General features: G+C 46.1%; 2 protein-coding genes across 4 annotated transcripts; one reads left to right on the plus strand and one right to left on the minus strand.

Annotated features, from left to right (window-relative positions):
• Nucleotides 1-780: 780 nt before the first annotated feature.
• Nucleotides 781-4,289, minus strand: TNFRSF9 (TNF receptor superfamily member 9). The gene is made up of 7 exons (XM_030289621.4): nt 4,155-4,289; nt 3,949-4,071; nt 3,626-3,763; nt 3,066-3,132; nt 2,831-2,967; nt 2,467-2,601; nt 781-1,083 (listed from the first exon to the last, which is right to left on the minus strand). The coding sequence occupies exons 1-7, from the start codon at nt 4,252-4,254 to the stop codon at nt 959-961; spliced, it is 825 nt and encodes a 274-aa protein (XP_030145481.4). The 5' UTR covers nt 4,255-4,289; the 3' UTR covers nt 781-958.
• Nucleotides 4,290-4,354: 65 nt separating this feature from the next.
• On the plus strand, nt 4,355-13,402 carry PARK7 (Parkinsonism associated deglycase). Of its 3 annotated transcripts, none has more exons than XM_012570355.5 (7): nt 4,355-4,485; nt 8,033-8,166; nt 8,842-8,943; nt 9,620-9,679; nt 10,529-10,598; nt 12,131-12,217; nt 12,955-13,402. In XM_012570355.5, the coding sequence occupies exons 2-7, from the start codon at nt 8,077-8,079 to the stop codon at nt 13,113-13,115; spliced, it is 570 nt and encodes a 189-aa protein (XP_012425809.1). In that variant the 5' UTR covers nt 4,355-4,485; nt 8,033-8,076; the 3' UTR covers nt 13,116-13,402.
• The last annotated feature ends 358 nt before the right edge of the window (nt 13,403-13,760 follow it).

Genomic DNA, 13,760 nt, shown 5'->3' on the forward strand with positions numbered 1-13,760 from the left:
TTTGTAAATGGTTAAAAACAGTGTTGCGAATGTGGTGACTCAAACACACATTTTCTTTTTTCTCAAGACCAAAGTTAAAAGTGTTTGATCAGAGAGACAAATACAGTGTCTGATGTTAAAATCTTTCCAACCTCAGTTACAAAAATAGTACCACAAAGATATCACACTTCCAGCTGCCATGTACATAACGTCAACTGGAAGATCAAAGCTGAATGATGTAGGGCTGAGGGTGGTGCAGTCCAGCTGCAAAGTCACAGCTATTTCTAAGTTCAAGTCAACCACAGCTTCTCTCAGTGTTTCCACTGCCCCCCTCAAGCCAAGCAGAGTGACACAACAGCAGATGCTGCTGTGGAGCACTTTGCAGCTCAAGATTTTCACGGCTTCCTTTCCCCTGTGTGTGAGGATGGGTGCAGTGGTGAGGCCAGGGATGTTTCCAAGGGTGATGGGATGGAATGAGCTCCATCTGTATTTGCACACAAACCCCAGGACTGCTGGGTTTGGGCCAGACTTTGGGAGGAGCTGCTCCAGACTCAAGAGGATGGCTAGTAGTAAGAGATTCTGAGTGTCACCAGTGACTCTACAATGTGTTACAAATCTCCTTTTTAGCTTCAGATACTTTTGGAATGCAATTAAATTATGGCTCAGGTAACATTAATGAGGGACCAGAAAACTATTCTGCACTTCTGTTAGAGCTTTTAAATGCAGTACTTCTTTCTACATGTAGATCAAGAACCACTTCTTAGAAATATCCTTACTTCTAGAGGAAGAAAATCAGCAAACTGCTTTGGAGGGTTTTTTTATTATTTTTTAAAGAAATATTTAAAAAAGCATTTTTCCCCAGTGGCTGGGCTATTTACTGCTCACTCAGGTGCTGACACGTGCTGTATTTACATAAACAGATTCTTGTTCTGTGTTCCAAAAGAAAAATCAAATGTGGCTGACTTGGACAGTTCAATTTTTAGTTCATCAGAAGATCTCTCAATTCTGTGGACTTGCCAGGATTCTGATATTCACCTTGTTCTTCCTCAGGGAAGTGGCAGCTGCAGGCATCATCTTCTTGAACTGACTGTTCAAGTGTGTGCACTGAAGAAAAAAAACCAGATTTACAGAATCAGTTGAGTTGGAAAAGACCTCTGAGACCATTTAGTCCAACCTTTGACCATACATGTTGTAAGCCAGACCAGAGCTCTGAGTACCATGTCCAGTTGTTTCCTGAACACCTCCAGGGACAGTGACTCCACCACCTCCTGCGTAGCCCATTCCAATCTTGAACAACCCTTTTTGGGAAGAAATTCCTCCTCATCTCCAACCTGAACCTCCGCTGGTGTAGCTTAAGGCTGTGTCCTCTTGTCCTGTCACTGGTTGCCTGGGAGAAAAGACTGCTCCCCATCTAGCTACAACCACATTTTGGGGTGTTGTAGAGAGCAAGGTCTCCGATCCTTCTTCTCTCTTGACTAAACAACCCCAGTTCCCTCAGCTGCTCCTCAAAGACTTACCTTCTAGATTCTTCCCCAGCTTTGTTACCCTTCTCTGGACTCACTCCAGCACCTCAATATTTCTTGAAGTGAGTGGCCCAGAACTGGACAAATGTCCCCTTTCTCTTTCATTTATTCAGCCATCCTATTTCACCATCCCTCAGTCACAAATGCAGGATGTCAGAAAGAAAATCTTCCAAGTTATTCTATAATCTGAAATTATTCCTCTACAGCATGTATATCTGATAAAACTAATTTATCATACTTTGTTTTCCCTAATTTGGCAGGGCCTCTGGTGCTCTGTTTGTCATGGCAATAAAAGGAACACCAGCATGAGGGAAATAGATTTTTGGACTGCTACGGTCTTCTGCGTATTTAGAGCTACACTAGAAGATTCAGACCTTATCCTTAGAACAGAGGAAAGGAAGAGAGAGAGAACCCCCCCAAAAAACCAAACAAACCAACTATAAACAACATTGAACAGAATCAGCTTCATCTTTGTGCTGAACTCTTGGGCTTGCTCAGGATTTACTGTCCCTCAGAGGGGAGTGCTGGATTCAGGCTGACTCTGCAGCTGTGTAGCAGCACACCCTGACTGATGTCCCTCTCCTGCTGCAGCCAGAGCTCCGGGACACTCACCCCAGGCCATGTGTCCTCTCTGTGAGCACAGAGAACTCCCAAGTGTTACAGCCACACAGGCCAAGGATGATGCTTGGAAGTCATAAACTGAACTGATCTTTAACTGGAGCAGCTGAGTTTTTTCATCTCTCACAAATAGTCCACTTCTAAGGAAAAGCATGTACTTGACCTAACACCCACAGTGCTTTCTGCAATAAAAATTCCAAAACTGTTTCCCTTTCAGTTGCTTCTGACTTACAAGACCAAACAAAAAAACAAAGCTATTGCCAACTACTTTTGTAAGGCACTTAACTTGGATTCCTGACTTCTGTCTAGTTTCAAAAACAAAAACTGAAGAGCACATTTATCTTACTTTTCTTGAAGACGGTGTGTAGTTTCTTTTTCTGCCAGACACTGAAGCAGATGCACAAAGGCAGTAGAAACACTATGCACGACAGCCCAGCCACAGCGAGAGAAATCCTGATCATGTCTGTCTGAACATCCTTCCCTAGGAAATAAATAACATTCTCTAAGCGTATTAACAGAACAAAGTTCTACTGCTCTTGAATTAGCTGAAAACTTTGTCTCCCATTCTGCTTCTGGATCAGTCTGCAACACTGGAAATGCATAAAAGGATTTTTAAATGGAAGGCTTTAAATAGAAGGTGAATGAGCTACAGTATGTTTAAGTAGGTCACAATTCTTTACCTCCATAAGCAATATTACACAATGGCTTACCTGGAACAGTGATAGAAAATGGAATTTTGAGAGATGTTGTAGGTATAGTAGTGACTGAAGTGAAATTAACTGAAGCGTCTTTGCAAATGACATCTTTTGCTGGAGTTCCAGGCTCCAGGACTTGGTTCCCAGAGCACCTGAAGGACATCAACAGCAAAATGGGGAAAAGAAAGAATTTTAAAACTTCAGTCAAGTTTAACAGCTGTAGCTTTTTTTTTTTTTTAAGTTTACTTACATTGTCCAGTTTTTACAGGAGCCATTGGGCTGATCATTAAAGGTTCCGTAGCGGCAAGCCTGGCAACCTTCAACAGACAAGGATAGGTAAAATTGTACAAGATAACATTTAAAATGCAACATATTAAACATTATTTTTGCCTGCTTGTACAATGTCAAAATTACTACTTCATAAGCTGCTCTGAGTATGCAAGGCAAGTCTTTCCTTGTCAGTCACACACCAGTACAGTACTTGGCCAAAAAACCAATTGATTTGGCACAAAATGCCACAAACCACGCTTAATTCCAGAGTTCCCAGTTCAGTTTCCCTCATGCTGGCAGCCAAAGAACTGCCATGCAAAGGGAACTAACTGGTGATTAGAGCTTTAGTAGGGCTCAGTGTGGTGGGTTTTTCTGCTCCTGAGCTTACTCCACACACCGTGCACAGTGCTTAGCAGCAGTGGCAGCTCTTATCTTGCGAGGTCCTTCCTCTATCTGCTTCTGCACTGTGCAAGAGGCAGTGCAGTGTGTCTGGTGCAGGATGCAGAGGGGCTTTCAGCAGCTGGGGAAAGGTGATCCTACCGTTCCTGGTGCTCTCCTGGCCCACGCCACAGCTTCGGATGCAGTAGGTGCAGCCATCACCGCCGCAGCGATAACCCTCCTTGCACGTGCATTCAGCATCACTCGTTGAGGAACACTTTTTCAAATACTGAAATAGTCCTGCAAGAGGAAGACCAGTTTTAGGCTACAGCGTGGTGCAGCAAAGGCTCGGACCTTTGCTCGCACAAGAATCAGGCTGGCGGCTTCGGCAGAAGCCCCGCAGACACGCAGCCGGGCAGGTGCCAGCCCGGGCACGTCGTTGCCACGGGAGGTCCCAGCAGGGCTGGTGGCATCGCCGCCGGTACCTTGGCACTGCCGACACATCCTGCAGCTGCCGCGTCCCGCCGCGCTGGAGAAGGTGCCGGCCGGGCAGGGCTGGCAGGACGCGCCCGCTCCCCGTCCGCAGTCGGCGCTGGCTACGAACGTACCTGCGGGCCGAGACACGGCGGTCACCGCGGGCCGCGCCCGGCACACCCCGCCCCGGCACGGCCCGGCCCGGCCCGGCCCTTACCCGCCGGGCAGTGAGCGGCGCACGGCAGCGCGGCCGCGGGTGCCGGGCTCAGCGCCAGCGCCAGCAGCGCCGCGGGCAGCAGCGCCCGGCCCGGAGCCATAGGTCGGAGCGGGGCGGCGCGGCCGGCGGGACTGCGCGCTGCGCTCCCGGCACCGGCCCTTAGCGGCCGCCCCCGAGGGGTCCGGCTGCGTCATCCCGGGGCGGCGGGGAAACCCCGGCCGGGCGGGACTTCCCGGACCCTCCCAGAGGCGCGACCCCTCAGCTCTGCCGGGCAGCGCCCGCAGAGCTCTCTCAGCGCTGCCGGTCAGCTTTTCACCAGTGGGGCTTCCCGGTGAGTGTGGCCTGGAATCCCCGGGAGGTGAAAGGCGAGAGGCGGGGCTGGCAGACCGCAGCCGTGCCGGAGGTGCTGAAACCGCACGGGCACCGCAGGGACCGGCGGAGCGCCCGGAACCGCCGGTACGGGAACGGCGCGGCCGCGGCCCCGCCCCCTGCGGGCCCTCGCAGCCAATCCCGTGGGTCGGCCCCGCCCCCTGCACATCCCCGCAGCCAATCCCCGCAGCGCGATCCTGTCCCTCAGCCGGGCCCGGAGCGCGGGCAGGAGCAGACGCGGTGAGCGGTGCGCAGTGCGCAGTTCGGTGCTGCGTTATAACGCATCTTCCGTGGGTGTGTGCCCGCCACACGGGCAGCCAGAGCAGCGCCCAGCCTGTCCAGGGTTCTGAGCGGAGTCCGCTGTGGGCAGCACACAAAGCGCCCCGTGCCGGGAGCTGAACCCCGCCCCGATCCCAGCAGAGCCCTCAGCCAAGTCCTTCCCTGTGACCGGCTGCCTCCCCTGGCCTCCAGCTGCTCTGCCGGAGCTCTCGTGAGCCCGGCCCTCAGGAGCCAGACCGGGCTCTGCCAGCACGGCAGAGCTTTGCAGCCCTAAAGGTCCCCGTTAACAGCTCTGTCTGTCTGGGCTCGGCTGTGCTCGGTGCGTGCGGGGCGGCGGCGGCAGCAGCAGCTTGGTTGGCCGGAGGAGGTGACTTTGTCTTGGTGGGGCACCAGAGCACTCTTTGCGCTCCGAGAGGCCGTGAGAAAAGCGGGGCGGTGCCGGGGCAGTGCCGGGGCGGTGCCGGGGCGGAGCCGGGGCGGTGCCGGGGCGGTGCCGGGGCGGAGCCGGGGCGGAGCCGGGGCGGTGCCGGGGCGGTGCCGGGGCGGAGCCGGGGCGGTGCCGGGGCGGAGCCGGGGCGGTGCCGGGGCGGTGCCGGGGCGGTGCCGGGGCGGAGCCGGGGCGGAGCGCCCCAGAGCCGCCCGCGGCCCCGCTGAGGTGAGTGGTGCCGCCGGGCCGCGGAGCTCTGCCGGGCGGGCGGGGGGTGTCGGTGTGGGCGGAGGGTTCGGCGGCCGGGCCGGGTGTGGTTTCGGTGCCCAAGCAGCCGCCTTACAGGGCACGGAGCTCCGCCGTGCCCGCGGGGAGGCCTCGGCCCCGGCACGGTCCGTGCTGTCCCTGCTGCCGGGAATGGCGCCGCGGCCGAGATGAAAACGTGGGGATGCGGCCTCCAGCCGTGCCCTGCCTGTGAATAGCGGGCTTTGCGCTGTGATTCTTGCTTAAAGCCACCCTTGTTAGAGTTTCTGATTCCGCGTGTGAAAAATGCATATTTTATGATTGGCTTTTCGCAAATGTCACGATGAATATTATATGTGTAATGTTAGAAAGTTATGCTGTATTAATTCTCCTTAAGTAGCATGTTAAATGTAGTTTTAGGTTACAGCATAATGTTAAAATAGAAACTCTGCGATATAGGATTTGTTGCAAGCTCAAGCAGGAGGATGAGATAATCAAGAAACTTCACACAGAGATGTCAGCAAAGGGGGCCCATAAAAAATTACAGCCTCCTTATCAGAAAAGACAAACATTCTTCCACCTTCTCTCCATCTTTGTGGAACCAACAGGATTAAGGAGAAGTTGACAAAAACCAGAAAATTCTTAATTTGCAAGGAATTTATGCATCATGTATGAATATGTGAATATGCAACAGGCTATTGCTTTTAAGGTTATTCCTTTGGTATGCTTTTTGTGACTTAGTGTCCGAGAGCATCCGGGCATCCGTAATTCTTTGCCTTCTCTTCTCTTGTAATTGTCTTAACTCTAAAGACTTTATTAAACTTTTAAAATTTTTGAAAACCAAGTGATTGGCGTTTTTCACAAGCGCAAGTCACCATTTCCAGGAAGGCACATGTACCCACGCAGGGCTCTACGTTTGGCTGATAGGTTTGAGGCGACCTTAGCTGGTGCTGAGGAGCAAATGGGAGGTTGGCATTTACTGTGTGTAGGTAGCTTGTTAAATGACTTGTTAAACTAAGTTGCTGTTAGGTCTGTGTAACGTAGTTCTGCCTTCTCAAAAACTGTCTTTCCGTAGTGGTGGGACAGTTATTTACATGTACACCCACACGAAGCACCGTTCTAATGCTAAAGAATTTGGTGGCGTGGTACAATAAATATCTAAAGGCACTATGGAGAGACTGCGTTTTGCAAAACTAGGAGAAAGAGTAAAGGTTTTAGGATCAGGTGACTGTTTTCATCTAAAGAATTCATGAAAGGGATGCAAACTGTGATCTATACAATTTTTCTTCAATAAAAAGCAAATGCAGCATTTCTGTATGGTGGCTACTCAGGTAGTTTATTGCTAATCAAATTCATATGAAAATTTTGCAGAATCACTGTATACCCTCAAGCTATTAAGAAGGTCTAGGTTGTTCTGAAGTTATTACTAGTACCTGTGATTTGATCACTGGGCTTTGCATTGACAGTACATAAAGCTGCCCTAAAAGTAGGATTTGACACAGTGAATTATTCTGCTTGGGCTGGTTAAGCATGCTGTAGGATGTTGTGCTGTATATTACTGCATCCTAGAAATAATATTCTAAAGGAGGCTGTCACTAGGGAGAAGACCTGAAAACAGATGAAGTTGAAGCAGGGTGAGGATGATTTTATTTTATGTAGGCACCTAAACATGCATCACATTTTACAAATAGCTCCCAGGTATTACATGCAGTTCTAGATGGAAGGTCCCTGCATAGGACAGAAATCTCTGTCTTACAGAGCAGAAACCTGTGAAATGCCTCCTCACATCACAGGTGCTTTCACAGACTTCTCTCAGACCTGTATGAGTTAGTGGGTATTTTACATGATGTAAAGTTATTTTAACTTAACCTTCAAATGGAAATTTGGCCATTTCACCTCAACTTGAGTTTAGAAGTTTAAAAAAAAAAAAAGTCTTAAGCCTGGTTTGTTCCATTTGCTAAATCCTGTGGTCTGCTCCCCCATCACACATGTGCAGATGTGTTTCTTCCCCCACAAAGTTGCAAAATAACCCAGAAAATCTGTTGGTGAGATTTTGCAGGGGCACTGGTCGACTCACTGTGAAGTCACAGGAAACTCCTCATGCAGCATGCTGGGTGGAAACTAAAAACCAGATGTGAGGTCAAAGCTCATGCAAGCCCTTTTTGTAAGTGCTGACCTGGGTAGGAGTCAATCGTCTCGGAATGAGTGAGGGTGTGCAAATTGAAAACAGCTCTGCCACCCACCCTGAACCCCTTTCTCAGGCAGACACAGGTCGTGATTAAGGTCTTGATTAGGCCAAGGTGCTTCCTCTTCTGGTGCTGATGTGCTGTGCCTCCCACTTGCACAAGTGCCTTAATCTTTTAATATCATAATGCATTCTTTTTAAAAAACTCCTTAGTTAAACAGGATGGCTATGCATATTGATTTAAGCTGGTGAATTTTGAGGTGGTTTAAATGAAAGACCATGCAAAAGTACAAGTTACTGTTCAGTTTCAACATAAGGAAGGATTTATATGAGGGGGTTTGCCTTCTAACCACATTGTCTTTTTATCTCCCTCAGCCTCTTCCTTCACAACCATCTCCCTAACAGCAGCCCCTCAAGACATGGCCTCCAAGAGAGCGTTGGTGATTCTGGCTAAAGGGGCAGAGGAGATGGAAACTGTAATCCCCACTGATGTTATGAGAAGAGCTGGGGTGAGTGTGCAGACAGTGAATAATCTCTGTGTGCGCCTGATCAAGGGGAAATCATTGCCTCAAGTTGATGTTCATTTCCAGGAATTCAGTGTGTGCTCTGGGAAAATTTACCCTCATGATCTTACTGGTTAGCAAATGCACCTAATGAGCATGCCTGACAACTGACATTTGTTGGTAACCTTTCAAAGTACAAGTCTGATGTGGACTAGAGCAAATATTTCAAGTAAATCAGAAAACACAGCTACTTCCATGTATAGTAATGGGAAGTTCCTCTTTTGTAGGGGTCTGAAAAGCTCAGTACATTACAACTCATGACATTGCTTAGCTTTTCTTGAGCTGCTTTTGAAATTCAGTTATTAACTACAGTTCTGGCTGTTGGGATTCCTTACTCTGTTTGTTACTCCTGCAGTTGTAGTAGCACACTGTTACCATTTCATTAGGAATGAAAATAATACTTTAAATAAACACACCAACCTCACTTATATAGAAATGACTGAAATAAAAATTGCCTTCTCCCACCACTTTTGTCATTCCATCACTGTGCTCCCCATTTTGGCTGTCATAAGAGGAGCAAGCTCTCAGTACAGCTTTGTTTGTTCTGTGTAATGCTTAAGAACATATAAGAAAGATGTCCTAAATTCTTGTTTTGTAATAATATATTTGTCCTCCTGTTAGATCAAGGTGACTGTTGCAGGCCTAACAGGAAAAGAACCAGTGCAGTGCAGTCGAGATGTCTTCATTTGTCCTGATGCCAGTCTTGAAGATGCCAGAAAAGAGGTTGGTCATCACCCTTCTCTGATATAATGGCCAGCATAGTCTCTCTCACAGTTTCTGAGGTGAATTTGGAACGCTTATGCATTACCTTTGGAAATATATTGCATGTTGTGTTAACTCTGTGTGGCAGTGAATTACAGAACTGTACATCCCACTGTGCTCCCCTTCAGGGATATGCTGCTTCACAGCCTGCTAAGTTCAGATATATTTCGTAATTCTGCCCAGGTGTTTGATTTTCCAAAGGGCCAGTCACAGAGCTGTATTTTCCTGTTACTTGGCTCGACAAAATACTGTGATTTGAGCCAGCTCAAAAGTTCTGATGAGAAGCTAAATAATGTTATAGTTAGACCTGGACAGTAAGGTTGGAGCAAAACCACTTGTCTTTACAACACAAGAGCTGTCACTTGCTTGCTGAAGCTTTTATGTGCACTAGGCTTAAAAGTCAGTTCTGTGAGGGACTTAATTGATAATAGGCTTTTCCTGGAACAGGAAATACTATGATTTTTTCATAATTGGAACTGGTTTTCTGATCATAAAGTGTTGTTCAGTGAAAGAAAAGTTAGATTTCTTCGCTTTCCACTTGAATCAGCTGCAGTGGTCTTCAAATAGCATAATGCAGGTAAAGGGTGTAATGTATGTATCAACCTGTATTCAACAGAACACTTTTATCTTTGTTTAGGGGCCTTATGATGTTGTGGTCCTGCCTGGAGGGAACCTTGGGGCTCAAAACTTGTCTGAGGTAAAGTTCTGACATTTTAAAAATTCATTGGCATTCTCATGAATAGTGGAGTGGTCAGCACTTGTTTAGTAATCCTGCATATTCAGTTCAGCATCTAAAAATTCTCTTCTGAATGAATCAGTAAACTAATTGTTAATGGTCTTAAACCTTCTTGTGATTATATAGGTGGGACAGCTGGGTAAATTCTTGGCCATGAGTACCTAGTAAAACAGAACAAAAATGGAAAGGTGTTGTGCATTATGGGAAGATCTCTGTTCATATTCATATGAAGATGAAACAGTTACAAATGAAGATTTGTTACTGAGACACAAAACTATCCAAACCCAAGGGACTCGTCTCCCTTGCAGAATTCTGTCTCTGGTGCAAAACAGTTGCAGTGGTGGTATGAATTCCTTGTGGAAGGCAAGCAGACAAATAAATTGATCTATCAAATAGAGTTTAGGTGGTATCACAGAGTTTGTAAACCATGGAGTATGAGACAAATACCCCATATAAATCTTCTAAAAGTGATAAGTGATAGAGACTGTCTGGAGGTATCTCATGAATACTATTTTCTGTTGGTTCTGTATTTGCAAACAACTTTTTATGGCCATGGGTTAACCAGCTTTTATAAGGGTCAAGTACTTCCTTGCAGTTCCTTCTGATTTTCTTCCTCTTTCCTTCTGGGGCAAGTATGTCTTGGTTTCAGTTTTTCTCTTTTTTTAATGTTCTCATTGCCCTGGGGCAGGGAGGAAAAATTCCAGTTGTTTTTCTGTACAAAACATGTTTATGAAATTTCAGTGAAAACTGTTTCAACTAAGCTTCAAATAACCAACTCCAAACAATGACTTCTGATGTTTCTTCATACAGTCTGCTGCTGTGAAAGACATTTTGAAGGACCAGGAAAGCAGAAAAGGCCTGATTGCTGCCATATGTGCAGGTGGGTTAGCAAAGTGTCTTGCTTTGTAAAGCATTTGGATGTTTTGAGGAGCATGAAGAGTCTCCTGTCTTAGAAATATGAGTTCCTAAAATTTAATACCAAGAATTTATTCCTGTGTATATATATATATATATATATACACACCTTTCAGCATCTGATTTTTTTGTAAATTTAATAGCAGAGAAATCTCTAAAATAATTGTGAACATTTATCCTGCAAGTTCAGGTTGTTACTAGTTCCTTCCAATCAGTTGTGTTACTGTCTTTAAAATAAAAAGTGAAAGGTAGTGTGCTAGAATTATTTTAAAGTGTGTGCTTATTCTGGTGATCTTTCTGCAGGTATACAGCACTGGCAGAATATAATTGCTGTAAATTTATCTCACATTACCACTCCTGCCCTTTAGCTCCAGAAAGACTACAAATATAGAATTACAGTCTCACCCTTCCTGAGTTGCAGCAAGAAATGGACTTGGTTTGAGGGGAGGGCTGTGTGTTTATATATTCTGCACAGCTTGGTATCCAGATCATGATCTTTGAAAGACTTGTGTTTTGAAAAGCAAGGTGAAAAATTGCCAATACTGAAATTGCAAATAGTGCAACTGAAGGCTGGTCTCGGGAGCTGAAGCTGAGAGTGAGGAGAGAGATGATGAACGCATAGAAGGCAGTCAGAGTGTTCCAGGAGGGGATTTTCACTTTTGGTTTTTGGTACATTGCTGGAGGGGTTTTCTGCTTTTCTTCCTCATTTAGGTGGTAGCACACAGTGCTGTGAACATTCCCTAACTTGGCAATGATATTCTTCTGCTGCTTTGTGTTTCTTGCAGAACAATCCAAATTCACATCTGCCCAGCAGAGGCCTTTGCTTTGTAAGCAGGATGATTCTTAGAGCTCATTTCAGCTGAACACAAAAGAGGTTATTTCCTGTACTAAATACAGAATTAAACAAATGAATAGAAATGAAATTCATGTGAGGCAAATCCTGCCTTCAGTTTCTTTTAGAATTCCCATAAGGATTTCCTGTCTGATGACTTAGCACTTCTTGACCACAAATTCTTTACTCAATTCAGGCTAAGGAGGAAGTATAAAAAGAAAAGAGAAACTCTTGAAACCCAAAACTGAACAGTTAGTCCATGATCTGTCCAAAATACTGCTTGGCACACAACTGTAGCATGTAGAGACTTGCTCAAATGAAATCCTATCTGTTAAGTCTCTAAATTCAAGGTTTAACAAGGTTGTAAAGTAATTGTAGGTAATTAGTGTTCAGATTGAGATGCAGACCTTTTGTTTCTTAAGCAGTTTTATTTAAAATGTCTGGAAGTGGATTGTTTTTCACTCCCTTAAAGGCAGCACAGTCATGGGTGGGACATCAGTGTTAACTGTAATGTGAGAGCTTTTTGATTCAGAGACAGGGCTGGCATCAGGGTTTATAAAAAGTAGTCTGTCCACAGTGAGCTTTGACCCCTGGGAGTCCTCATGCCCAAATGTCTGTTCTTTAAGAATGCAATTCCTCACTGGTGCAACTTTGTGTTCTTACAGGTCCTACTGCCCTTCTGGCCCATGGGATTGGGTATGGAAGCAAAGTCACAACACATCCTTTGGCCAAAGACAAAATGATGAATGGAGGTATGTTTCTGTCCAAACCCTTCTCAGATTTTCTATTTTTTTTTTACCTTAACTTACAATTTAAAAAAGAAAAATAGCTTTTTTTTTCCCTTACTTTTCTCTCTGAATTGAGTCTGTATCACCAGAAAATAGAAAGCTGTACTAAAATTCTCACCCTTGGGGAAATCCTGCTCCTGCTGTCATGTTAGGAGCATTTATTGCCTTATCCTCTTGAGGCTGAGCCATCTCTTGCCCCATTGGTTCTTTGCTTCAGTGATCCCAACAGCAAACTCTGGGAGCACCTTTCCTGCTCTCCTGTGAATAATGTTTTGGTTTTGTGGCAGCTGATGGCTCCACACTTCTTTCTCCAGCCTAAGGGAAGGGATGGTGAAATGCTGGAAGGTGATTCTGTGAGCATTAATGAGGCTGGAGGTGAGCAGATGGGTTCCCCCAATATCTGCTGTGTGCATTTGGAAAAAAAAGAAACAAATATGTGAACAGCTCCACGAAAGCAGTCTGACTTCCAGAAGTAACCTCATGGGAGCTGACGGGCTCAGTGAGCACTTCTTGAGGAGCTTGTAGAATCAGAGGGGCATTCTTTGGGAATGAGCTCCCTGTTTTTCCCTGAGGACAGCAGGCAGGGATGAGCTGCTCAGAGGCAGTGCTGAGCTCCTTGTGCCCTCTGTGCTGGCAGCTGTGGAGGACACAGAGGGCACAGTGCTGGCCACTGACCCTGTCCTGTTGTGTGTTCCCCCAAGCACACTACTCCTACTCGGAGAGCCGCGTGGAGAAGGACGGGAACATCCTCACCAGCCGTGGGCCTGGCACCAGCTTTGAGTTTGGCTTGGCCATTGTGGAAACACTGCTGGGCAAAGAAGTGGCTGAACAGGTGAAGGCACCTCTAATACTGAAAGATTGAAGTCCTGGTGTGGGAGAAGCACTAGGACAAATTTAGATAGAGAGTCTTATCCTTTGTAGAATAATTGTAATGTGCACTGTTGTAAATACACTTTAATTGTGGGTGAAATTAGTAACTGTACTTACCTGAACTGGGATACCTTAACAAACCAAAGGTCTTCATTTCTGGAAAAAAGATCCTGTTAGCAAAAAGCTAACAGCATCTAATAATCCTAGTTAGTTCTTGGATGGCATTTAAAAATCACATGGAAAAATGTTTGATGAGTAAATAAAAATGGAGCATCCCTACTGGTGTGTTGTTCCTTTCTGTATTCTCTTCCAACCCAGAGCCATGAAACCTTTCTACCACCATGTACTGTTTAAAACAACATCTGTTTAGATTCTCACACAGTTCTTCTGAAGTGTGAGCTGGAATGAGAAGGTGGCCAAGCACTGGAACAAGCTCCCTAGGGTGGTGGTTATGACCTTAGACCTGCTAGCATTCATGGAGTGTTTCGACAGCACTTCTCACAACACTTCTCTTGGCTGCATGGTTTAACTTCTGGTTACTCTGTGTGGAGTCAGGAGCTGCTTTTGATGACCTTCGTGAGTATCTTCCAACTCAGGATAATCTCTGATTTCATGACATAGATTATTAAGTTATAAC

This window comes from Taeniopygia guttata, chromosome 21, assembly GCF_048771995.1.
Source record: "Taeniopygia guttata chromosome 21, bTaeGut7.mat, whole genome shotgun sequence".
Lineage (NCBI taxonomy): Eukaryota > Metazoa > Chordata > Aves > Passeriformes > Estrildidae > Taeniopygia > Taeniopygia guttata.

Coding starts and splice junctions, on each gene's coding strand:
- TNFRSF9 (XM_030289621.4), bottom strand. CDS start 4,254: ATGGCTCCGGGCCGGGCGCTGCTGCCCGCGGCGCTGCTGGCGCTGGCG. Junction 3,764..3,948: donor GATGTGTCGGCAGTGCCAAG/GTACCGGCGGCG, acceptor TTCCTCTTGCAG/GACTATTTCAGTATTTGAAA. Junction 1,084..2,466: donor ACACACCGTCTTCAAGAAAA/GTAAGATAAATG, acceptor TTTTTTCTTCAG/TGCACACACTTGAACAGTCA.
- PARK7 (XM_012570355.5), top strand. CDS start 8,077: ATGGCCTCCAAGAGAGCGTTGGTGATTCTGGCTAAAGGGGCAGAGGAG. Junction 8,944..9,619: donor TTGAAGATGCCAGAAAAGAG/GTTGGTCATCAC, acceptor ATCTTTGTTTAG/GGGCCTTATGATGTTGTGGT. Junction 10,599..12,130: donor GATTGCTGCCATATGTGCAG/GTGGGTTAGCAA, acceptor GTGTTCTTACAG/GTCCTACTGCCCTTCTGGCC.